At 48.7% G+C, this 24,905-nt stretch overlaps 3 protein-coding genes and 1 pseudogene across 3 annotated transcripts; 2 read left to right on the plus strand and 2 right to left on the minus strand.

Annotated features, from left to right (window-relative positions):
- Positions 1-1,121: 1,121 nt before the first annotated feature.
- Positions 1,122-2,182, minus strand: LOC123042523 (probable E3 ubiquitin-protein ligase RNF217). The gene is made up of 2 exons (XM_044464952.1): positions 1,287-2,182; positions 1,122-1,194 (listed from the first exon to the last, which is right to left on the minus strand). The coding sequence occupies exons 1-2, from the start codon at positions 2,180-2,182 to the stop codon at positions 1,122-1,124; spliced, it is 969 nt and encodes a 322-aa protein (XP_044320887.1).
- Positions 2,183-9,113: 6,931 nt separating this feature from the next.
- Positions 9,114-11,216, minus strand: LOC123042524 (endonuclease 1). Its single transcript, XM_044464953.1, has 8 exons — positions 10,949-11,216; positions 10,659-10,839; positions 10,480-10,587; positions 10,333-10,388; positions 10,145-10,228; positions 9,967-10,062; positions 9,674-9,809; positions 9,114-9,587 (listed from the first exon to the last, which is right to left on the minus strand). The coding sequence occupies exons 1-8, from the start codon at positions 11,063-11,065 to the stop codon at positions 9,424-9,426; spliced, it is 942 nt and encodes a 313-aa protein (XP_044320888.1). The 5' UTR covers positions 11,066-11,216; the 3' UTR covers positions 9,114-9,423.
- Positions 11,217-11,484: 268 nt separating this feature from the next.
- Positions 11,485-21,688, plus strand: LOC123047217 (uncharacterized protein YnbB-like; annotated as a pseudogene).
- LOC123047218 (uncharacterized) lies at positions 17,068-17,648 on the plus strand. The gene has a single exon (XM_044470720.1). The coding sequence runs from the start codon at positions 17,068-17,070 to the stop codon at positions 17,398-17,400; it is 333 nt and encodes a 110-aa protein (XP_044326655.1). The 3' UTR covers positions 17,401-17,648.
- Positions 21,689-24,905: the final 3,217 nt, after the last annotated feature.

The raw sequence follows: 24,905 nt of genomic DNA on the forward strand, positions 1-24,905 counted from the left end.
GTTCCACCAATCTCTCAGAGAAGGAGAGGTCGATCGATCACTTCTCTCGGTATGCATGATGAACTTCTGTACTGAATGGTTCTCTTGATCACTTATGTATATATAGTACGTAGCGTCGACCAAGCACGGACATAAGAGAGGACACTTCTCTCTATTAATTAGCTAGTTAACACAATATATGAAACACCTAAATTAACCCCCCAAAACCCCAACCCCCCCCCTTCTTTCAAAACAAAAACAAAAATCCCAGCCACTGGAATGCTGACGCGTGGATGCCTTTTGGTCCCGGTTGGAGCCACCAACCGAGACCAAAGGCCCCCTGACTGGGCTCGGCGCACAGGGCCACGTGGAGGCACATTGGTCCCGGTTCGTGTTTGAACCGGGACTAATGGGTGGAGGTATTAGTAACGACCCATTAGTCCCGGTTCATGAACCGGGACTAAAGGCCCTTACGAACCGGGACTATTAGGTGTTTTTCTACTAGTGTAGGTACTTTGTGAGAATGAAAGGTGGGCCACATAATAAAAAAGTAGTACACTCTATTGATCTACTATTATACATGTTGACTATAAGATGGGCTGTAGATAACATGGTATTGGCTTATAGCAGCAGCTGGCTATACTATTAACCATGCTCTTAAAGGGATGCGCGGTGTTCCATGTAAAAAAACATATTGTATTAACTTTTGTGGAGCCAACCCATGAGGACGGTTAAGGGAAAGTCTCCATAGGTAGAAAAAGCCCACAACCTTTTGGAGTTGTCCTGGTTGAAAGAAAAACTAGGAAAATGAGAAAATATATTAACGGTGTGAAACGTAAATAGTGCGGAAGTAGGTCTGTTGGTTGAGTGCCACAATACAAATGCCCAAACGGGATCATGATTTTTAGTACAACTTCGGGTTAAAACGAGAGTTGGGTTGAAATCCAGCTTGTTGCATGTCATCGCCAATTCATCCAATAACACTAAAGATTATTGTTCAAAACGATAATTGTGCATACTTAAAATCCACACCAAACAGTTTGAAGTCCGTAGAAATCAGAAATGTGTCTCTCATTCCAAACAACTTTAGCCTCCCAAGACGCAAACTCTGCAGGTGCATGGGCTGCCCATCGATCATCCTATCACGCCGTGCTGCAGCTAGCATGCGTCACGCCCCACTGGCCACCACACCCATAGCAGAACTCGAAGCTGCACCTGCATATGAAATGAAACAACCATCAGAAATCTCGGCAACAAAGCAAACAGAAGTGTGCAACAAACACTAAGTATAAATGCTAGCATCATACCTGCAGGTGATGTGGAGGCAACCGTCGGTTTTCTCCACGAAGAACTCGCACTTTGGGCACCGCTTCCAGTTCTTCCGCTTTGCCGTCTCCAGCAGCAGCATGTCCTCCTTGCCCCTGTCGCCCCTGCCGAGCTTCCTGTAGGCGGCGCAGTCGGCACCGGCGTGCCAGGGCACGGCGCACCGGGCGCAGAACAGCCGCCGGCACACCTGGCACTCGGACTGCGTCACGTCGCCGCCGTCGTCGTCCGCCACCATCATCGCCGAGCAGTCCTTGAAGGGGCAGTAGATCCTCTTGGCGCCGAGCATCATGGACTCGCACAGCGCGGCGCCCCAGCGCTCGAACACCTCCCGCGGGAGCATGCCCTGGCAGAGCGCCGGGTCGAGCACCCCGGCGCACCGCTCCTCGGGGCACTTGACGTCGGCGATCCGGTCCTGGATCTTGGCGCCGATGTAGCCCGCGAGGCAGGCGCTGCAGAAGGCGTGCGCGCAGCCGCGGCTCGCGCGGTGCGCGTCCGACTCCGGCACGGCGTCCATGCAGATCTTGCAGAACACGAGCGTCGCCGTCACCGTCGCGGACGCAGATGCAGAGGAGCCGGGCTGCCCAGAACATGAAGACGAAGAGGCGATGGCGGAGGAGCACTCACCGTACATGACAACCGCGCTGCTGCTGGTGGTGGCGATACTGCGACGCGCGGGGAACGACGAGCGTGCCGACGTGGCGGCAGCAGCTATTGCGGAGGACATGATCACCTCCTGGAGCTGGAGCTCGGCGGCGTATTTCTCGTCGGATATCGGGAAGAGCTCATCGTCCTCACCGGCGTCGGCGTCGTTCTGGGCGTGGGTGAGGGCCGAGAAGTAGAAGTCGTCGACGAGGCCGGTGAGGTCCGCTCCGGCCATTTCTCGGTGCGAGGTGAAGGTGAGGAGGTCGCCGGCCTCTTTGGCTTTGTCGCAATGTTTAAGTAGCCACTACAGCAGCTCGATGGTTAATGTCGAAGCCAATGGGTCGTCTCTTGGTGATTGGTATCCGGTGATGGTGACAAGAATTTCGAAGGGCGCTCTCGCTGGTTGATTGATTTGTGGGTCATGCCATTCCCCACGCGCCTTCAATAATCCAAAGTTTGCCTCCATTTATTCAATGGAGTATATGTCTGTTTTCCTATTTTTATATTCTATTCCCTCCGTCCCATAATATAAAAAACATTTTTCACACTAATGTACTACTTTCCATGTTCAACTATGGTCCCGTCTTAAGTGATTTTGTTGTTGGCCATATCTTCGTGTTGATCCCATCATGTTGTTCTTCCAGATCATGTGTTTTTCATCCTCGCATGTTTTTGTTCCTTTTTAAGTCCTATAGATGTTTATATGTTCATTTTCCAAATTCATATAAAAAGAACTTATGCACTGCTGCTCTATCACTGATGTTGCAATTCAAAACACCACACTGATGCACTATCATTCATGTACAAAAAACACAAACAAACACAGTAAGACAAAGAGATCACAAGACCAAATTGATGTTTCTCAATTAATTTGTCTTTGCAAAAGGTGCACAACATCAGAGGCACACAACCAGGAACAACTCACACCATTACAAGGTTCACATCATCAAGTAAGTTCTACTCACTGCCTACAACATCGAAGCCAACTAATATGCATTCTTTGAACCAAACAAATAGGACAGAATGCATATGCCAACAATCATCAGAAATGCCCATGTTTCCATCTAATCATGCCTCTTCTTCAACTCTAACTTGAGCTTCTTTCTCTCTCTTAGATGTGCCACCCTCCTCTCCAAGCGATGAGCTTTGAGCCAACTTGCTTCTAGCCCAGCATGTAGTTCCTCAAAAGCATGCCCAACACGATCTGGAGGAGGAGGGTCAACCCAAACAGCCCATTCACATTCATCAGGAAGCTGCAACATTAAAAATATCGTCAAAATGCAATACTGGCAACAATGTGGAGCAAACAGATAAAATCTATGCAAATTACATCATGTGGGCAACCTAGGAAACGTCTCCCCGTGCTTGCTCCTCCCCAGGCGACACAGTGAGCGCGAACGAGCCCGTGCCCCAGACATGGGTGTTTGGAAAGCTTCTCAAGGCCGCAAAAGCTCAGATCTGACATGTAGAACTCAGAGAACTGCACAATCTCGACACCATCGATCTATGACCGAAAATTTACCAATTTGAGTTCAAACCCTAATGCGAAATCCACAAATCAGAGATGAAAAAACTTACCTCGCCGGCGACCGAAGAGCTCACGAACGACATGCGTGAGGTGCATCCATGCACCTAATGTGCGGCCTCACTCCCGAGCTCCAGAACGATGAAGTTTGCCGCCGATGAATCACCTCACTCTCGTCTGTGCACCATTTCATGGTAGAAGAAATATAGTGAGCAAGTGGATAATGTTTTGATGCGGGCCCACATGTAAGAACTAGGGGCAACAATGTCCAACAGATGCCTAGTTTCCGGTCAAAGACCATTGAACCGACAGAAACGGACTGGAAGGGGATTTATGTAAGGGCCACAGATAGGAGAGGTGTATTTTTTAGCATACCCAAATTTTAGGGGCAAATGTCAGGTGGTGGTTCAAGTTAGCGGGAGAAATGGAATTGTCACTATATGCAATTAACTCCCACCACGCCCACGCTCAGCCGGATATTGAGCTGGCAGCTCGTCAATCATCGGCGCCGTCCACAAATTGCGTCGCGCATCGTCCTTATGTTCAGTCGCACATCGTCCTCGTCTTCAAGCTCCGTGCACCAGCCGCCGCCACCCAACGGTAGTGCAGAAACGGTGAACCCAATGGATTTATTCCGCCCAATAAAAATTCTAGGATAACCCCCATCGGATAATATGAAGAGGGAGGGGGGCACTGGCCCCAGCCTTGGGTTAGATATTTTTTTGGCCAGCTTATATTAGAAATTTCTAGCAAACTCCACCACTGCATACAATAGTTAATTCATACTCAAACCCTTAGCGAACCTATTATCAAAATTCCCTAGCTCCGCCCCTGCCGCCACGGCCACCAGCGTTCGGGCTGGTGCCGGCGGTCGCAGAGATAATCGAGGATATCGGCATGTTATCCAAGGTACGTAAGATAATGCATCTCTTTTTTCCCAGTTTTTTTTTCTCTTGTCATTTTTGTCTATGTTTATCATGTCGTCACAGGAGAGGAGTAGTATCGGACATCTGTGAAGTTGCCAGAGAACGAGGAGATCCGACTGGCACCTCAGTCGTGTTAGTAAATAAATTTCCTGCCTATTGGCACCAGGATCAATTATACGTATTATGTGTGTATCGAAAAGTTGAACTTTGTGTGGTGGTTGCAAGATTAGTGGCTGTAATAAATTACGGACTTTTCTCTATCTACTATAGTACGTGAGTTTTAAAAGAGGGATTTACCACCTTCTACACTGGTCCCGCCAAAGCAAGCGAGATCGGCCATTGATTCTCAGAATCCAATGGGTCAGTCAAACCAGAGGAAGGCAGCCGTTGATTTGGTTACATCTGACGACCCACATTGTTCTTTGATTCTGGATGCTTCTCGAAGGAACCCAACTTAGGTAAACCAGGCAGTTATGGACACGGACGTTTGGTCTATGGGTACATACAGGCCCGGCCCCCAAAGCCCAGGGCCCCCCAGGTCTACTTGCTTTGCAGCCCATAATATCGCGATGGAAAGGCTTCGTCCAAACAGTACGCAAGCAGAAAAGCAGCGCTTGAAGGGCATCGTCCAAGTACATTGTACGCAGACGGAATCAGCCCTCGCATCACGGTGCGATCGATGGATCGCTCATCAAAAACCCCTGCGTCCTTTCCCAAAAAAAATCAACCCCTGCATCCTAAAGAAAAGATGGACCAAACCCTAGAAGGCTAGGCGCTTGATTCTTGCTCCAGTATGTCCAGTTTATGCATGCGCCGCCGCGTCGTCTCCTCCAAGGCGACTCGGGGGCCAATCCTAGCCGCCACACTTTAGCCCCCTCCCCCCCTCCCCCCTCCCCTCCTCCGCCGCCGCCAGAGGAGCTCCTCGGCGAGCCCGCGCGGCTCTGATGAAGGTGGCGGCGGGGATCTTGGCGGCTTCACCCTGTGTGGAGGGCCACGGATTCCGGGGCGGCGGCGCGCGACGTGGCCTGTGCGGCGGGTGGCGTCGGCGGGTGCAGGTGGGCCACCTCCCTGGCCGTGAGGGCGACGCGAAGGCGGCGGGCGACGGATGCGGCGGCGACTCCTCGCCAGTCGTTTGCGCCCTAGAGAAGTGGCGTCTTCAACCTCGATCCACTCCGATTCGCGCGGATCTCGGCCTCTGGCGGCTCTGGTCGCTGGATCTCGACGTCGGATGCGCGGATCTGGTGCTTGGGGGCGGATCCGGGGGAAACCCCTGGCCGGCGCGGCGGCCACACTGAAGGCGGCGCCTTTGTGCGTCGTTTACCTTGTTGGAGGCTTCGGTGGGACTCCTCCTCCTCCCATCCCATCCAAGAGCTCAGGTGAAAGCCTCAGGTCCCCTTTTCCTGGCGACAACGGCATTTTGGTGGCGTGTTCCTTCCTGAGGGTGTCGTCCGGGGATGGCTCGAGTGGTGGTGGAGATGAGTGTGGTTCGAGGGCGGCAAATGATGGCCTGATTTCATCAACGGCATCCTTCTCTGGTCCAGGTGCGGAGGGTTCCAGCCGCAGGTTCGAGGGGATTGGGGTCCCTGCCTCCATGCCGGCGGTAGGCCTTCGGCGTGGCGATTCCTATCCTTGACCACGGGCATGGTGTCGCATCCTTTTTGGCCTTCTCTGAGGTTCCAGCGTCTGCGCCCAATAACTCTCGTCCGGTGTTTTGCCTTGCTGCTGCCGACGACGGTGTTTTGGTGGTCGGTCCTCTGTTTCATGTGGGTCTGCCCCTGGTGCCTCTCCTTTGGCAGCCCGGGCACTCTGATTTGGATTCTAGGGTGAATCACTCCGTCGGCCGCCGGTGCGGCACCCGTCGAACCCGGGTGGTAGGGTAGGGACCCTTTGCGGTGGCGGAGTCAGATCATGTGTGCCCTGTTTGACCCCTTTGGTGGCAGCCAGCGACACAAATCATGAATGGTGGTGCCCTCCTCCTGGTGCCTCTGTAGGTTAGCTAGTTTTTGGCTTTGCGTCGTTCGATGGCAAGAGTGGTGTGCTCTTCGCCTTCGAGTTGTTCTACTGAGCACATTGTATCTTTTTCTTTCCGCTTTCCTCTTTTTTGTTGTAAGTTGCAGTCTTGTCCGTCTGGCCGGTTGATGGCTTTGTTAATTTAAAGCCGGGCTCTTCTTGAGCCTCCGTTCCAAAAATGCATGCGCCGCCGCCTCGTTTTTCTGGGAGTCACCAATCAAACACCTATTCCAATCGGCCATGGCACAGCTCCCTGCCGGAGACACCCCGTTGCAGATTTGCAGGCCCTCTACCCAGAGAGAGAACCGCATCAGCATCAAGGCCTGATCACCATCACTTTCATTGCCACCGCAATGCGATTCTAGGCAATTGCCCTTTGACTCTCCCGTTCCGAAGGAATATAACTAGCAGACTAGAGAGAATCAAAGAAGGTATGACTGTATTAACATATGCCCTACGTTTCCCCATGATGATTGATAAATTTTATCTGGATAGAACGATCAAATTTTTACTTCTTTGTTGTTGCGATATGGACATTGACAACTGATTGAATGTACACATTTTAGCAGCAGATATTATTCAGATTTATGAGCTGGGGTTGCCCTTTGATCCTTCCGGTTCATCCTTGGAAGAAATATAATTAGCAGCCAATTAGGGAGAATTTGAGGAGGCACGACTCTCATGGCATATGCCTGCGTTTTTGCCATGACCATTGACAAATATTTATTTTGGTAAAACGATCAATATTACTTCTTCCTTGTTTGCAATATGACCATTGATTGATTCGATGTTATAATTTGATGTATACATTAAGAGGGTCCATGTTTTAGTTTCGCCCCGGGCCCCCAGAATCTCAGGACCGGCCCTGGGTACATATGTACCCTATATAAAAAACAATTAGTAATTCAACAAAAAGTTAAAAGTTTCTAAAACTATTTTTGAAATAAACTTGATCTTCCATTATACTCGTGAGAAAAGTTTCACAAAAAGAAAATTCCTCTTTGACTTCTTTTCAAAAAATATAAATTTTTGGCCAAAACAACATGAACAGTGACCTATAATAGCAAATAAATATTGTCTCTTTCGCTATGAAGTCAAAAAAAAAATCTCTATATAGGATGTATATACAATCAGAAACCAAAGTGTATTTCCCAGGCAGCTATGAAGATTAATGTGAGTGCTTCTTGGATAAACGGTTGCATCCGGTAAGCGCAGCCTCCAAGGATGCATCCGACGCTCACCCCGCCGACGTTTTGCCTATTCCCAGTTGACCACGGCTGTAACAACTCCGCGCTCCTCCACAGTCTCTCGAGCCTATCCTCATCCCCAAGCATCTGTGCTCTCACCCATGGCTCACCAGGCTGATCACATACGTGACCGCTTTCCGGTGTACGCAACGGCTGCGGTGTGACGGCCTAACTCGCAGTAGCTTGTGCGGGGAGAGGAGGAGGTCTTCGTGGGTCAGTATGTCACTTGATTGAGGCACCCGCATGCTCTACGGATACTGATTTTTGCTAATTAGCAACCACGTTCCACACTCTAACCACGACAACACATCATTTTATAACAGGGCAGTGATTTATTTTGCGGAGATAAAAAATCTCTGAATTTCTGAGAAACAGCTTTCTACTTCAGCAGTAGGGTTGGCCTAAAGCCAGCCCATAGAATATATACGGGCTATGTTGGTACAGTTTCTTATTCATGCACTCTAGTTGTTTGTGTTTTTGTCAAACCAGCATGTGCCATGGTTCAAACATAGAGTGGTCATAAGTTATTGAATCTTGGTGGTCACGAATTTACACACAAAAGACCTGGGGTCCTGGAAAGTTTTGGAATGCTTCTTCTTTTTTTTCTTTTTTTAGTTGCTACCTTTTTTGTAGGATAGTTGCTATTTTATTTGACTACGCTGATTTCATATGGTGTCACATCCTCATGGAAAATGACTATTTAATTGTAATAATGAAATGCTACTCCCTCGGGTATAGAGAAATTTTTTTTTGATGATTGGCTATAAATAGAACTAACTTCTGATTAGCATTATGCATGGGCATACCATTTTTTTTCTTATCTTCGTATGTACTCCCTCCGTTCCAAAATACTTTTTCATGATTTTTTTCAAATTAGATAAGCTCTGAATATTAACACAAGTGAAAATGACATTGCCTACAAGATTATCACACCATGAGAAGTCAGTAGTTCAAGATTGCCTTTAACAGTCGAAAAGTACAAGCCCCTTTAACCAGGATAACAACATTCATTTTTCTCTATAAAAAAAAGGGAGTAAGCGAGTAAGTACAAAGCGGTCTAATGTTTGCCAAGCCACATTTTTTGGATTCCATACGTGCCCTTCCATCTAAAATACAGCATTGACTAATTGACCATGCGTTGCAACACCAATCGTGTCCGACAGATACCTTACGCCCACCATATTCTAGTTTTTGGTAAAATTCGACTTGATTTGAGTATGGGTAGGGAAGGCAACGAATGTGTTGATTTTCTTGAGGTTTTGGTAAAATTTTGATTTGATTTGGGTATGAGCAGGTGGAGCAAGGAATGTTTTGATTTAGTTGAGATTTTAATCAAATTTGATTTGATTTGATTGTGTTAACGATGGACATGGTCTTGGGACGAACATACAAACACCAAATACTCATCTTTAATGGTAAAGAAAAAACTACATAAATGGTACTGATTTGTTCAGAGTGTGGACACGATCTTGCCTTGCCGTGACAAATGTATTGACGTTGATTCATTCAGGCAACTAAAATAACAGCAAACATGAAAACAAAAGGACAAGAGAATTTGGGGTACATCCAAATAAATGTCTACATCTTTCATCTTTGGACATGACATGTAGTACACGCTAGCTGTTGGCGTCGCAAACAATTATTCACTGACCGATCATCTGTATCATTTCCATGCAAGTTAGCAGTTGTAGTCTCCTAGTAGGCGTCATCGTGCCCAAGTCTTCAGGTCAGCATGGATGCAATACAGCGACTGTCACTTGACGCTGACCTAGAGCTCATCGTCATGAGCCACGACCAAGTTCGCCTGCGCAGCGACGTCGCGGCCGTGGGCCTTGTGGTCTCCGAAGGCCCGGTTGAGGAACATGGCCAGCCTCACTCCGCCCTGCGCGATCCGCCGCGTCACGATCGGGAGCCTCGAGCCGAAGTAGTCCTCTGCAGCGCACGAAGCATCATTCAGGATGAATGACATGGCATGGCATGATGAACACGAAGCCAGGTGGAGCCGGGAAGTGGCTTACCGGACAGTGTGTCTCCGTCGTGGACGCCGTCGTAGCCCCACTTGCACGCCAGGCCTATGCTCTCCGTGGCATACTTGGTTGGGCAGGACATGAGGTCCGCGCAATCTTTCCATGAAGACTCGTCGGACCATGAGCCCTGGAGGAAGAAGACAGACGTGTATATATCACAATATCTAAGCTAGTCTGTGAATTTCAGACATTTTCCTGGTCTTGGTATATTGAAAAAGAAAATGTTCCTGGTCTTGAAGAGCACGTCTGTAAATGTGCGACAGTTCATTTGGTTTGCAACATACCTTGGTGATGTTGTGCTGGAGGTCCTTGCGGAAGGCGGCCATGTCCTTGGCGTAGCGCTCGGCGAGCACCGTGAGTATTATCTCCCTGTCCCATACCTGCAGATTACAGGTGAAAATTTAAGCTCTGCTTGTGACATGTCATTGCGTGTACGTAAAGAGGATCACTGAGTTTATTTACATGATGGAGGTTGGACTTGTGCTTGAACCAGCGCAGGTTCACCGAGTTGCCCCCCATGTCGCTCGTGAACCCCACGTGCATGGGCTGCACATACATACCATGGACAAAATACAAAAATTATGTCAGAGACTGATCATCTGTACAATAATCACAGGATTACTAGTAGATTTTAGAAGGACCAAAAATACCTGGTGAATATCTCCCATGAAGTGTGACAGGAACAGCAGAGCTTCCGTCAGGTTATCTGCATTCTCAACAGATTCAGTCAAGAACTCAGAACAGTGATACAGAAACGCTGGGTGACAAGACATGAACACCCTCGCATAGACGCTTACACTTGCGATCGGCGCTGCCCTGCTTGTAGTGCATGAGCTGGGACGTGAAGTTGGCGACGGCGCCGGCCACACACATGTCCTTGGCGCCGCTGGGGTCATGGCAGTCCCCTGTGCAGCCATTGGACATATATCATGGTTTTAATTCAGAAATTCAGAAGAAGTTGTGCTTCTCGACGTACGGGCGTAGTCGAAGGTGCAGGCCTTGTCGGGGGTGTCGATGAAGTGCAGCGGGCTGGTCCAGCGGTACTTGTACCAGTGCCTCACCTGGTCCGGCCACACGCACATCGCCGACAGGTCGCCGCCCGCCTCCTCCGGCAGAAGGTTCTTCACCGCCTGCGCCGCCGCAGGCTCCAGCAGATCCTGCCACGACAACACAATCAATCGCCCATTTAAGGTTTCAGTGGTGTCGACAATGCAGGATGCCAAAGATGTTACAGTAAACAGAATGACAAGTTATTTTTTCTTTTACCTGTGCGATCTGGCATGTGAGCATGTGTCCCTCGGTGCTCCACGCCCGCGCCGCTGGCGCCGACGCGAGCACCAGCCCGAGCACCGCCGCTACCATGAACGCTCCTGAGGACGCCATTGCCAATGTTGGTAGGTCTCGTTGCTCAAGGTACTCTGCACCTGGTTGATGAGAGATTCAGAGGACATAATGGCGATATATATGCAGGGGAGCTGGATGAGGAAGGCGGCGAGGTTTCTTTGAGTGCAAGCATGGCGTTGGTGGTTCCTTCGCTTAGCTCCATGAATTACGTGCTCGGAATCTAGTGGTTGTGGTTGTGGTTCAGTGGAAGCTCCCTTTTGCTTCCCCTGTTATCGTGGGAACTGACGAGGTTGCTGTTTTTGCGTACGTTCCCGATGCTTGAAGCATCACCCTAAATGCCAGAACTGGGCTGGGCCTGGGTGGATCGCGTTGGGCCAGGCCTTGGTGGAATGCGTTGGGCCGGGCCTGGGTGCGAGAGACAAAGCGCTGCGGCGGCGAAGCGGCCGACGACGGAGGATAAACTTCAGTTTGACATCCGAAACGGCTGGGTTGCTGTCGCCGGCCGCCGGCGATGTCGACGGCTGCAGCCACCGCCGCCCTGACCTCCTCCACCTTCGCGCGGCGGCCTCGCGCCCCGCGGGGCGGCAGGCGGACGGTGCGGCCGCGCGGGTGCGCGTTCCACCCGGAGGTGGCCCGGGCGGTGGAGTCGCTGCAGGCGGAGTTCCGGGAGGTGGACCGCGCCCTCGCCCTCAACTCCTCCCGCGTCTCCACCGCCTTCCGCGCCGCCCGCGTCGCCCCCCACGTAACCCCTCACACCTCCACTCCGCATACTCTCTCTCTCTACCCCCTTTGCCTGCTGCTACTGCTCTCTGACGCGCGGGTGCCCGTGTGGGAACTGCAGCACTTCGGTGGGTCGACCGGGTACGGCCACGACGACGCCGGCGGCAGGGAGGCGCTCGACGCCGTCTTCGCCAACGTCGTAGGCGCCGAGGCCGCCATCGTGCGCCCCCAGGTTTCCCCCCTCAATTCCACATTGCATTGCCGCATTCCCCCCTCAACATTAGCTGAACTCCAGGTGACGAACACTTGTTGTTGGTTTGCCAGTTCTTCTCTGGCACGCACGCCATCGCCTGCGCTCTGTTTGCGCTGCTGCGGCCTGGGCTCGAGGTAATTATATGGACATGACTGAACCAAAATTCCGGCATTGTTTCTGCTGGACCGAGAGAACTATAGAGAACTGATGACAGACAACTCCTACTGCAGCTCTTGGCAGTTGCCGGGCCTCCGTATGACACATTGGAGGAGGTCATTGGAATCAGAGGTTCGGCCAATGTAGGATCGCTCAAGGACTTTGGAGTTACCTACCGAGAAGTTCCGGTGAGCTGATTATTCCCCTCCAGACATCTGCTACTCTGTGTCACATTGTGTTACTCTGTGTTACTTTGCATCTGCTACTCTGGTTTGTTACATTGTGCTTTTGGATGGCTTGGTAATGTGGATTCAGTTGTAGCTCGCAGCAGATGGTGGCCTTGACTGGGACGCGCTTGCACATGCCGTCGGACCGGAGACCGGGTGCGCGCTCATACAGAGGTCCTGTGGTTACTCGTGGCGCAAGAGCCTGGGCGTAGCTGATATCCGTAGAGCTATCGATTTGATCAAGGCAAGATAACACTAGTCTGAATTTAGTGGCCAGGATATTCCATGTCATGCCTGGTTAACTTATGAATGTGCTGACATTGCTCATGGTTTGGGTCCCACTGGCACTGCAGATGCAAAATCCAAACTGCAAGGTCATGGTGGACAACTGCTATGGTGAATTTGTTGAGACGTCAGAGCCTCCAATGGTGGTATGTTCACAATGGTCAATATCATACAGTATAAAATAACAGAGCAGTCTTACCTAATTGCACATTTCATAGCAGGGAGCAGATCTGATTGCCGGTAGCCTGATAAAGAACCCCGGCGGTACCATTGCGCCTTGCGGTGGCTATGTTGCTGGGAAGAAAGATTTGGTTGCTGCAGCTGCAGCTCGCCTATCCGCACCGGGCCTTGGGGTGGAGTTTGGGTCAGCACCTGGACATGTTATGCGTGCAATGTTTCAGGGCTTGTTTCTTGCTCCGCAGATGGTTGGAGAGGCAGTAAAAGTAGGTTGCTTCCTAGTTCTTGAATTTTCTAGGAGATTATGCATATATAATTGCAAGTAACAGTCTTATACTATCCACAGGGTGGTTTGCTAATTGCAGAAGTCATGTCAGCCAAGGGCTATAGAGTTCAACCACTTCCAAGGGCGCCACGCCATGATATTGTGCAGGTTGCTTTTAAGTTTAACTTTGATTAGTCTGAAAAGGCTTTAACATTAATTCACTAGCACATGAGTGTCCACACAAGCAAATATGACAGTATACATGCGTGATACAACATTACAACTTATTTTTGGATAAATCAGCATAGCTACTGTGATGTGTCACAAATTCAGAAAGCTCATGTAGTGAAAAACAGATTGCAGAAAAATAAAAATCAATAGAGTAGAGTAAGATAACTGATGAATGATGGTACTCTTCCAATGTTTAAATTTCGTGGAGAACACACGGCTGCAGAAACCATCTAATTCAAAGTTTGATCCTGACAGAAGGTCAAGCGGTCTATTTAAATCATTACACACTGTGCCTGTCAGTGTTAACATGTCACGGCATTTTTAAGACCAAGGAAATAACAAAATTGTTTGTTTTACTCACAGGCAGTAGAGCTTGGCAACAGGGAGAGACTCATAGCATTCTGTGAAGTTGTTCAACAAACTTGTCCAGTTGGATCGTTTATTAAGCCAACCGCTGGGGAAACTCCTGGTTATGCTTCAGAGGTATGTTTGTATACCCCCTTCTATAATCGTGTGATTATTGTTTTAGCTATTTTTAATAATATATTTCAGGGCAGTTTATCCCATGTATTTACTATTTTGCCCTAACTGATGATATGCTATTGCTATCTGCATAGTTTCCTTTTTTACTTTGATACAACAGTGATTAGCTCACCTGAATCAGGTCATTTTTGCTGATGGGACCTTCATGGATGGAAGCACAAGCGAGCTATCATGTGACGGGCCCTTAAGAGATCCATACGCTGTCTTCTGTCAGGTCAGTTGAGAATTGGCATCCTTGCATCCTAATTACTTGCGTTAATGCACAACAGACTCTATTGGTCCTGGAGCTTCAAGTACGCCTTCTCTTTCCTTGCACTGATGGCTCTCTTCCCTTGAACTGTATCGATGCAGGGAGGAACGCATTGGACACAGTGGGCTCTTGTCCTGGGTGAAGTTCTCAAGATCATATAGCTGTTTGTTACCAGAACCATGTCTCATTTCTGGAATGGAAGGCCATAGCACCGTTTGTTACCAAAAGATGTTCCATTTCCTGAAAGGGTAGGCTCTTGGTTAACTATAATCGATTAGTGAGTACGTGTAAATTTAAGCGGGAATCATCACGTAATCTTCATAGTTTCCTTTTTATCGATCCTGTCATATAATTCTTTACTTAATGCAGGAACCATGATGCTCACAACATTCTTTTGGTTGAGCCGGATGAGTGATTGAAAGCAGCCGGTGGTTGATTGGCAACGTAACTTTGAAGCCGGAGCTTTATTGACATCTAGATAGCTTCTGCCGCCAACTTGGCAGTTCATCAGGTTACCGCTTCAAACCGTAGGAGTTACTTAGTTTAGAAATGCTTTGGAATTTGCCAACTGCAGAAGAGATAGATGGCTGCCACATCACTTCATTTTGAAGGATCGCTTTGTGTACTGCCAAGGGATCCGCTTTGCTTATGTTTTTATATATACTTGAAATTTTGTCACTCAATAGTTGGGATCAGTTCTGTACGCCATCCTCCTCTGGTCAATTGCTCCCTCCTTAAATAGATAGGGGTTCCTCCTAAGCTCAAGTAGCAAACGCCATCGTGCTTAGTTCTACCAGCACGTCAGCCTCGCCACCGACGCCCTCAAGTGTTATTCTTGCACAGTCACCATAGACACAGAGGTGTCCATTTCCTCATATGGGTCTTCACTCTCAGGCACTATAGCTGCGGCTGCATTGAGCCAGTGACTGCACTGGTCTGTCATTGGGTTCAGGGCTGCATCGAGTAGTAAGGTCAACTCCAACGCATCACCCCATTTGGTTTGTTCATGTCCGTTTAGATTGAAACGGAGTTTGTTCATGTCCATTTAGATTGAAACAGACAAATGACACGGCCCAACGCACGGCCACAAGAGCAAATTATGTCTGTCCTGTCTCCGCCTCGACCCAATTTCGACGCAAATTTGAGGCGGATTTGCGTCCAGATGGACACTTGGACGGATGTGCATGCGTCCTCTTGTCTTCCGCCCTTGGGCCCAATGGCGGCCACACAACTTCTTCCCACCGGCCCCATTTAATCCGCCCGTGGGAGGGCCCGCATGTCAGCCACCCAGCTGCCCCCGACGCGTCCCTTTTAATGGCAAGCAGTGGACCGACCAGTCCACTTCTCTGCCCCTCCCCCTACGCACCTGACACGTTCTAGCCCCGCGCTGCCCTCGCTCCGCCGGCCGCCGCCCAACCATGGGCATGTGGAAGTGGATCCCTGGCAAGCCAGGGAAGCACGACCGTGAGACGGGGTCGTCTTCTGGGCCGTCCGCCGCTGCCGGCTTCTCCATTGCGCCGCGCGCCGCGGATACGCCCCTATGTCAAGGTGGAGGTGTGCCAATACTACTGGTACACCTCCACCCCGTTGTCGTGGTCGAACGCCCATCTCCCGACCTGCTGGCATCTGAGCCCAGATTGGGTGCCAGTGCCAGCCATTTCGGCGAGCGGCCATGCCCGGATTCTCGAGATCAACCGTCGCAGGGCCTTGTTGCCTCCAGACCTCGTTGACGAACCCAGGTACGACGTGAACTCCCCTCTTTGGGGCACATGGTTCCGGGTGAGCACGACCTACGGCGACAGACTTATTTTTGTCGGCCATGCTCAGCGTCCGCCACCGGCGTACTCTAGGGCACCCCATGATCATCCTCCCAGCCCTCCCCGTCCGCACGGGCGTGCAACCACGTACGCCCTTTCCGCCCCCGCCACCACCACATTAGCCCATGACGGCCAAAGAGGAGGAGGAGGTGGTGAGGAAGGTGCTCGAGGACTCGGCGATCGAGTTCGAGCGCGCCCAGTGCGACGGCCTTGACATGCAGATGGCACTGTCGATCGCCGGCAACGTCATCACCCTGGAGCTCGAGGAGATAGAGGAGCCAGACGACGCAGAGGCACGGTGGGAACCCGACAGTTGTGGGCCAGTCCTGGACGTGGACTATGACGATGGCCATCACGCCGGAGTTGATGTCTGGGCCTGCCGTGCGGTTAGGGGCCAATATGTGGTCACCGCCCCACGTGCCAACGCAGGCACCGCCGCCCCTGCAGTGCAACCAGCACAGGCGTCATTGGCCCACCTGTGGCAGACGTCGCCCTTCATTGACCTCAGCACGGACGAGGAAGACGACAACGACGACATGCATTGAAGGTGACCAAGGACGGTGGCGACGTCCGATCTAGGGTTTATATTTAAGTTTTTAAATATTTTTAGTTCAATTTATGGTGGACAATTTGGCTGGTACTTTTGGACTAAGTTTAATCTATTAGTTCAAGTTTATGTCCTTTACTCCTTTTTACTATGAAATTTAAGTTTCAATTGTCGACGCCATTTGAAATGCGTCAGGCCGTTGGGCGCACCAGCGGGCGGACGACCGTAAATGGATGCTCGTGTCCATTTGACCGACCCAAGCGAACAGAGAATTCAGACAAATCAGACATCTATTTGGGGTCCTGCATTGGAGTTAGGCCTAACTGCTCCCTGCCCACATAATTTACTCGCTTCATTGGGGGTTCCTTTCCTTCATTGGATGCCTCCTCCAGGAGCAGTGCAGCAGTACGTCTTTTACTATTGCTGTATTGGAGCTTTCCACTTTCCACGGTCGAAATAATGGACAGCAAAAGAGATCCCCACTCAACTACCACCACCAAAGCTCCCACTCACTGACCAACACCGATCTGAGCCAGAGGAAAGGAGCACCCCGCAGAGTGAGTGACTGCCATGGAGATGAAGATGGCCGTCGGCGCGGCCAACTGGCTCGTCGGCAAGGTGCTGACCAAGCTGTCCGACGAGCTGGTGTCCGCCTACATGGACAGCTCCGAGCTCGGCAGCAACTTCCTGAACGCCAAGCACCAGCTGCAGTACACCCAGGGGCTGCTGTCCGCGTCCGTGGGCAGGGACGTGAGCGACGACCCCGGCCTGCACGGACTGCTGGGGGAACTGAGCAACAAGGCCGACGAGGCCGAGGACGTGCTCGATGAGCTCCACTACTTCATGATCCAGGTGGGTTGTTTGCATATGCATCGATCTGTAGTAACTGTAGTAGTCCTGTAGAGAGATCTGGGCGCCGTTGTCTAAAATGCTTCATGATTCACCCATCCAGGACGAGATCGATGGCACCAAGGAGGCTGCTGTGGAGGTGGGCGGCGGCATCAAGGGTCACTCCATCCATGGACGCCATGTTGCTCGCTACACCCTCGGCAACTGCCTTCCATGCTTTTCATCTCCGCGCACTCTAGGTGATGATCATCCTCCTGCCGTTGCTGCTGCGGAGGTGGGCAGCAGCAGCCATGTTTCTCGCTACACCCTCGGTAGCTGCATTCCATGCTTCTCATCTCCGCGCACTCAAGGTGATGATCCTCCTCCTGCGGCTTCTGCTGCGGAGGTGGGCGGCCGCAGTCATGTTTCTCACTACACCCTCGGTAGCTGCCTCCCGTGCTTCTCATCTCCGCGCACTCAAGGTGACGATCCTCCTGCAGTTTCTGATGCTGCTGCCACCAGTAAGCCACATAGTGAAGACATGTCCAGTACCAACAGTGATATGATGATGATGATGATGATGATGAGTACTGATGATGATGATGATGATGATGATGTTGATGACGATGTTGATATTAAGTTGCCATTTAACAGAGTAGCCATGTCCAAGAAAATCAAGTCTGTCATAGAGGAGATGAACTCCATCTGCCAGCTTGTCTCTGACCTGCTCAAAACTGCAAGCACAAATGTCACGATTGAAAGGCCTCCAACTGGTTCAGTAGTTCCACGAGATAGAAAACTGTATGGAAGGAGTGACATTTTTGAGCAAACTGTAAATTCACTCACCAATGGCACATTTCGTGATAAAACCCACACTGTCCTGCCTTTCATTGGCCCCGGGGGCATCGGAAAGACAACCTTCACACAGCACCTGTACAATGATGAAAGAATCAAGGGTCACTTCCCCGTCAGGGTCTGGGTGTGTGTCTCAACTAATTTCGATGTGATTAGGCTCACCAGGGAGATACTTGGCTGCATACCTGCAACAGCTAACACAAGCACAACTGAACCAACAAACTTAGACCAACTTCAGAAAGCCATTGCAGAGAGACTGGACTCCAGAAGGTTCTTAATTGTGTTGGATGATATGTGGACTTGCAAGAGTGCGCGTGATTGGGAAAACCTATTAGCCCCATTCACAATTGGGGAAACCAAGGGCAACATGGTTCTTGTCACAACTCGATTGCCATCTGTAGCACACATGGTCAAAACAACTGATCCGGTACAAGTGCATGGTTTAGAGCCTGATGACTTCTTTGCACTGTTTGAAGCATGTATATTTGGTCACAACAAACCCAGGCTTTATGATGATGACTTAGTTAATGTTGCAAGAGATATTGCAAAGAAACTCAAGGGTTCACCATTGGCAGCAAATACAGTTGGTCGGTTGTTGAAGAAAAACATCTCTTGGGAATATTGGATGGGAATTCTTGAAAATAATGAATGGCAAAGTGCAAAAAATGATGATGATATTTTGCCATCTCTGCAAATCAGCTATAATTACCTTCCTTTCCATCTGCAGAAATGTTTTTTTTATTGTGCCCTCTTCCCAGAGGATTACAAGTTTTATGATTTGGAAAAAATAACTAATTTCTGGATGGCAATGGGTATTGTAGACTCAAATTGCCAAAATGACAAGAATTACTTAGACGAACTAGTGGACAATGGTTTTCTCATTAAGGATAGTGATGCTGATGGTGAATACTATGTGATGCATGATTTATTGCATGAACTATCTCGGAATGTTTCATCACAAGAGTGTCTAAATATAAGTAGTTTAAGTTTCAGAGTCAACGGCATCCCACAATCTATTCGGCACTTATCAATCACCGTAGAAGACTATTATGATGAAAGTTTTGGTCAAGAAATATGTAAACTGGAGAGTCTTATAGACATTGGAAATTTGCGGACTTTGATGGTTTTTGGATCACATCATTCAGAAATATGTGATTTTCTGGGACGTGCATTTGAAGGAATAAAGAGTCTCCGGGTTCTATTTATACCTAGCTTTCCAAAAGATTTGCCAAAGAGCTTTTCACATCTTATCCACCTCCAATACCTTAAACTCATGCCACCTTCTGATGAGGACCATTGGAGATATCCACCTGGAAAATTACCAAGATTTTACCACTTGAAATTCTTGGACATCTATGGTTGGCGGCACCCTTTTATAATTTCCCCTAAAATCATTAGCCGCCTTGTAAGTTTGCGCCATATCTATACTTCCACAGAATTCCGTTCTCTTATCCCTGAGATCGGAAAGATGAAGTGGTTACAGGAGCTAAGACAATTTCGTGTTAAGAGGGAAAGTGTTGGGTTTGAACTGAGCCAGCTGGGGGAATTGACAGAGCTTGGGCAGCTTGTTATATGTAATCTTGAAACCGTGGCATCCAAAAAAGAAGCTGATGATGCTAAATTGAAGGATAAAAGAAATCTGAAAGAATTGGAATTAGTTTGGGGTGCAGATGGTGATGTTACAGATGGTGATGTTCTTGAGGGTCTTCAACCACCCCCTAATCTTAGAGGGCTTGGCATTAGAAATTATGGTTTTGCCGCTGGTCCTAGCTGGTTGTGCAGTGACATTAGCATAAAAAGGCTGGAGTCTCTACATCTGGAGGGTATATCGTGGGACACTCTTCCACCTTTTGAGCAGCTACCACACCTCACCAACCTCAAACTGGGGAATATTGCTGGGATGCGTGTGTTTGGGCCTGGATTTGTTGGTCTTACAGAGAGAAGTTTTATGCACCTGAAGACAGTTCAGATTATGGATATGCCAGAACTTGAGGAATGGGTTGGGGGACCCAATAGCCCTTCGTTTTCAAGGCTTGAAAGCATTAATTGCTGGTGTTGCCCCCTTCTGTTCTCGTTTTCCTTCTTGGAGTGTTGTACCAACCTCTGTCAACTTTGTGTTGCTAATTGCCCAAATTTGTCACAGTTGCCCCCTCTGCCTCATACTTCTACACTGACAGAGTTTTCTGTGAACAAAGAGATATTCAGTGGCTTGGCGTATGATGGAAAGCGGTTGTCTGCTGAGCACTATGAGGGTGCGTTGGCCTTGCATCATATGGATAAAGTAGAGTCTATAGAAATTCGTTGCTCACCACAAGTTTCATTGTCAGTGTCGGACCTCCAAAAGATGAAGTCCCTGAGAGAACTAACTGCCATATGTTGCGCCAGCATATTCAATCCAGTCGTCGTCGAGGAATTGGCAGCCCATGACAAGTCTTTGGACGAAGAAAATATCTCTGTAGCGACAGATCTGATCCCAGAGGTGGCAATGAGCAAATCTTTGCACCCAGATTCATTCAAACTGGAAGAAATGACGGTGGATAACATCTCGGAAGTGCTTACTGCTCCCATTTGCAGACGCCTTGCCGCTACCCTTCACACATTAGCGTTCTGTAATGATGAGGTGACTGAAACCTTCACGGAAGAGCAAGAGCAAGCGCTTTATCTTCTCACCTCCCTCCAAAGCCTAGAATTTTCAAGGTGCAAACTGCAGTCTCTCGGCTATATGGCCTTTCTTCTCTCAAGGAATTGACAATCAATAGCTGTGATGGAATCCAATCACTGCCGTCTATTTAATCAGGGCAAGATTATATTCTGAAATTTGGGGCAAGTATATAGCATACCTAGTTAGCGCATGTTGCTGACATTTTTCATGGTTTGGATCTCCTTTTAGATGCAAAGTCTGAACTGCAATGGTGGACAACTGCTATAGTAAAATTGTTTAGGCATCAGCGCCTCCAATGGTGGTATGTTGTTCATGATGGTCATCATCATTCATTCATATGAATGACAGACAAGTTTTACCTAATCGGGCATTTGCATGGCAGGGAGAGGATCTGATCGCCGGTAGCTTGATAAAGAACCGTGGCGGTTATGTTGCCAGGAAGGAAGATTTGGTTGTCGCAGCTGCGGCTCGCCTATCTGCACCTGACCACGGGGTGGAGTTTGGGTCAGCACCTGACCATGTTATGCGAACAGTGTTTCAAGGCTTGATTCTTGGCTTCTTGCTCCGTAAATTGTTGGAGAGGCAGTAAAAGTAGGTTGCTTATCAGTTCTTGCCGTTTCTAGTAAAGATCATGTCAGCCAAGGGCTATAGAGTTCAACCGCTTCCGAGGGTTCCACGCCATGATAATATGCAGGTTACCTTAACTTTACATTAAATTGTGCAAAATATTATTTTTGCTATGTTTTATTATCTTCATATTTTCCCTTTTTTGTTTTGATACGAGATTGATTAGTTCATTCACTTGAATTAGGTCAATTTCGCTGACGGGACATTCATGGATAGAAGCACAAGCGCGATATCATGTGATGGGCCCTTAAGAGATCAAAATGCTGCTCCTCGGTCAGGTCAGTTACTTGTACTAAAATGCACAACAGACTCTGATCGGCACCAGGTTTAAGGTTGAGACTTGAGAGCCTGGGCCATCAAGTATGCCTTCTCCGATGCACTGACGGCTCTTCTCCTTGAAATGTATCCATGTAGGGAGGACACACCTGGGCACAGTGGGCTCTTTTCCTGGGTCAAGTTCTGAAGGTCATATAGCCGTTTGTTACCAGAAGACTTCCCATTTCTCGAATGGGTAGGCTCTTCCTTAACTATTGATTAGTGTTTCTGTTGATTGATGGGAATCATAAGTAATCTTCATAATTTGCTTGTTATTGATGCTGTCAGATCTGACACGGTGCTAGCTAGCTAACCAACTGACACAAGGATTTCCTTAATGCAGGAACCATCATACTCACAGAATCTTTAGATTGAATCGATGAGTGATTTAAAGCAGCAGAGATATTTCAAGGTTGTGAAGAGTTCAGCTGATTGATTAGCAGAGTAACTTCAAGTCAGAGCATCATCCATACCGGATAGCTTCTGCCACCGACTTGCCAGTTCAAGAAGAGATAGAGATGACTGTCACACCACTTCATTTTGGGGGATTCTTGTGTATAATGAATCCACTTTGCTATAGTGTTAGGGTGATTCTTTTTTACATTTTTATAAAAAAAATCCACTTAAAAATAGTCCAGATCAGTTTGTAGTTTGATCATAAACAGTTATAGGATTTTTTGTTATTTTTTATGAATATTATTATAATTTCCTTATTTATTATTATTCGTGTAGCCAGTCTTCTTGTAACAAATCTATTTCCGACCATGAATTAATTGATTTTCCTGGTCAAAGATAAAGCATCTTTGCCTATCTTTTGTCATTATGGTTAGTTTCACAGCTTTCTCTTAAGAGATGAATGTACCCATCTGTGCATATACAAGTATAAAACGCAGAATGTAAACATAGTGCCGCGTGTATGACAACTGTGGCTCTGGTCAATGAGCAAACTTCTGATCAAAGATATCTTCATCATGAGATCAGATGCAAACGCAAGCAACATAGTTACTGCTAAGCAAAAGTCAAAGAGAGAGACAAACCTCACACCCCCAAGAGCATGTGCCTCACCTTGAGGCAAGAGAAGCATCCTGCATTCCTAAGCAAGTAAGCAGCTTTTCCTTTCCAGAATCCAAGCAACCGAAAAGAATGCCAAGTTTCTTCACATTGCATAAACAGAGCAACTGCTGGAGATCTCGGAAGGATGCTAGTGAGAGGGTACACTACACACAAAATGGATGTCGTGGTGGGCGCACGGCAGATGCCATGGGATGGCTAAAGAGAGGAGGAGGCTCGAGGGCACTGGTGGGCTCCAGAGGCGAGGTCGGCATGAGCGAGCGCGGGACGCGAGACATATTCAGTTTCGGGGCTCTCGGAGAGATAATACCTCTAGTCCTGCCGAGTGTGGTTGATATGCAACAGTACAAAGTTGCTCCTAGCACTACTAGGAAAATGGCTATAGATGGGATTGACACTAATGGCGCACCAGAAAGATGGTGCGCCATTAGTATATACTAATGGCGCACCACAATCTGATGCGCCATTAGAGTTTAAACAACTAATGGCGCACCATGCTACGGGTGCGCCATTAGTATCAAATTTTTTTTTAACTAGTGCGCCTGTCCAAACATACTAATGGCGCATCCCGGCAAAGTGCGCCATTAGTAGTTGTAACTACTAATGGCGCACTAGGCAGCAGGTGCGCCATTAGTATAGAATTTTTTTTTGAACTAGTGCGCCTATCCAAACATACTAATGGCGCATCCTGCCCAAGTGCGCCATTAGTAGTTGTAACTACTAATGGCGCACCAGGCAGTGGGTGCGCCATTAGTATAGGATTTTTTTTTGAACTAGTGCGCCTATCCAAACATACTAATGGCGCATCCTGCCCAAGTGCGCCATTAGTAGTTGTAAGTACTAATGGCGCACCATGCAAGAGGTGCGCCATTAGTAAGTGGGCAGCAACAAGATATTTGGGACAGCCTCTCCTACCCACACACTCACTTTCTCCCCACTTCATTCTCTCCACCTCCTCCTTGTCTCGGATGCCTCCTCTTTTTCACCTCATTTCCACCATAGATTCATTCAAATTAAGTGGTTAAATTACCTTGTTTTAATAGGTAAGTAAGGGGGGAAGCTATATTTAGGTTGTTCTCCTTACAACAATGTGCACATGCACTTTTTACGGCCTAGCTAGATCTATGTATGTTCGTGGTGTTGCATATGTTTGTGGTGTTGCATATGTGTTTGTGTTTGGAGGTGTACCGGTATTTGATATGCGATAGTTGCCAATATTTTGCCGGAATGTTGATTCATTTCCGTTTCGGCGAGAATTTTGGCATTAAGCATTCTTTTTGGTCCTATTTTTAGGGAAGGTCATGCCAAATTTTTGTTTGGTTCTAAAATATCGTTTTGCTCTACCCCGCAGGCGACCATGGTCCGCACGATGACCGAAGGCATCGTGAATAGGTTTTTGAGGTCCGCGAAGGCCGAGATGCTTCAAAAGAACGAGACGGAGATAAGATGTCCGTGTCGAAGATGCAAGTTGAAGAGCCTTATTGCGGACCCGGATTCCGGGCAGGTGCGGGACCACCTGTTGTTGCGTGGTTTCATGGATGGCTATCGGTGGCAAGGTGATGAAGATGACTACGAAGTCGTCCATGCGGGCCGGGCAAGAAATGAGGAAGGGCAGCAAGACAACCACCGTGGCTTGGGCGGGCGAGAAGACGAAGAATCCCCAGGAGATGATCACGACTGTGATGCTGTACACAGTCATCATGTAGAAGATGCAGGACATGATGATGAGGAAGATGCCGGAGCAGGCGACGGGCATGATCATGAAGATGATGATGCCGGCGGAGCAGACGACGCTGGACCATCGATGGGCTGGGTGCAGGACCCTCATATTCAAGAGTTGCTTCTCAAGCAGACGGATAACGCAAGAGCTGCCGCCCGAGAGAAAGCCAAGATGGATCAACTTGAGTTAGACGCGGTTACTCCATTGTATGAAGGATGCAGGCCCGAGGATACCCGCCTGAAAGTAACGCTCATGGCCCTGGAGATGAAGGTAAAACACAAAATGACCGACGCATGCTTCGACGAGAACATGTCATTCTGGCACGAACGT

This window comes from Triticum aestivum, chromosome 2B (genome assembly GCF_018294505.1).
Source record: "Triticum aestivum cultivar Chinese Spring chromosome 2B, IWGSC CS RefSeq v2.1, whole genome shotgun sequence".
In the NCBI taxonomy this organism is placed as follows: domain Eukaryota; kingdom Viridiplantae; phylum Streptophyta; class Magnoliopsida; order Poales; family Poaceae; genus Triticum; species Triticum aestivum.

Coding starts and splice junctions, on each gene's coding strand:
- LOC123042523 (XM_044464952.1), bottom strand. CDS start 2,182: ATGGCCGGAGCGGACCTCACCGGCCTCGTCGACGACTTCTACTTCTCG. Junction 1,195..1,286: donor TGCCTCCACATCACCTGCAG/GTATGATGCTAG, acceptor TTTCATATGCAG/GTGCAGCTTCGAGTTCTGCT.
- LOC123042524 (XM_044464953.1), bottom strand. CDS start 11,065: ATGGCGTCCTCAGGAGCGTTCATGGTAGCGGCGGTGCTCGGGCTGGTG. Junction 9,810..9,966: donor TCCAGCACAACATCACCAAG/GTATGTTGCAAA, acceptor TTCTTCCTCCAG/GGCTCATGGTCCGACGAGTC. Junction 9,588..9,673: donor CGACGGAGACACACTGTCCG/GTAAGCCACTTC, acceptor CGTGCGCTGCAG/AGGACTACTTCGGCTCGAGG.
- LOC123047218 (XM_044470720.1), top strand. CDS start 17,068: ATGGAGATGAAGATGGCCGTCGGCGCGGCCAACTGGCTCGTCGGCAAG.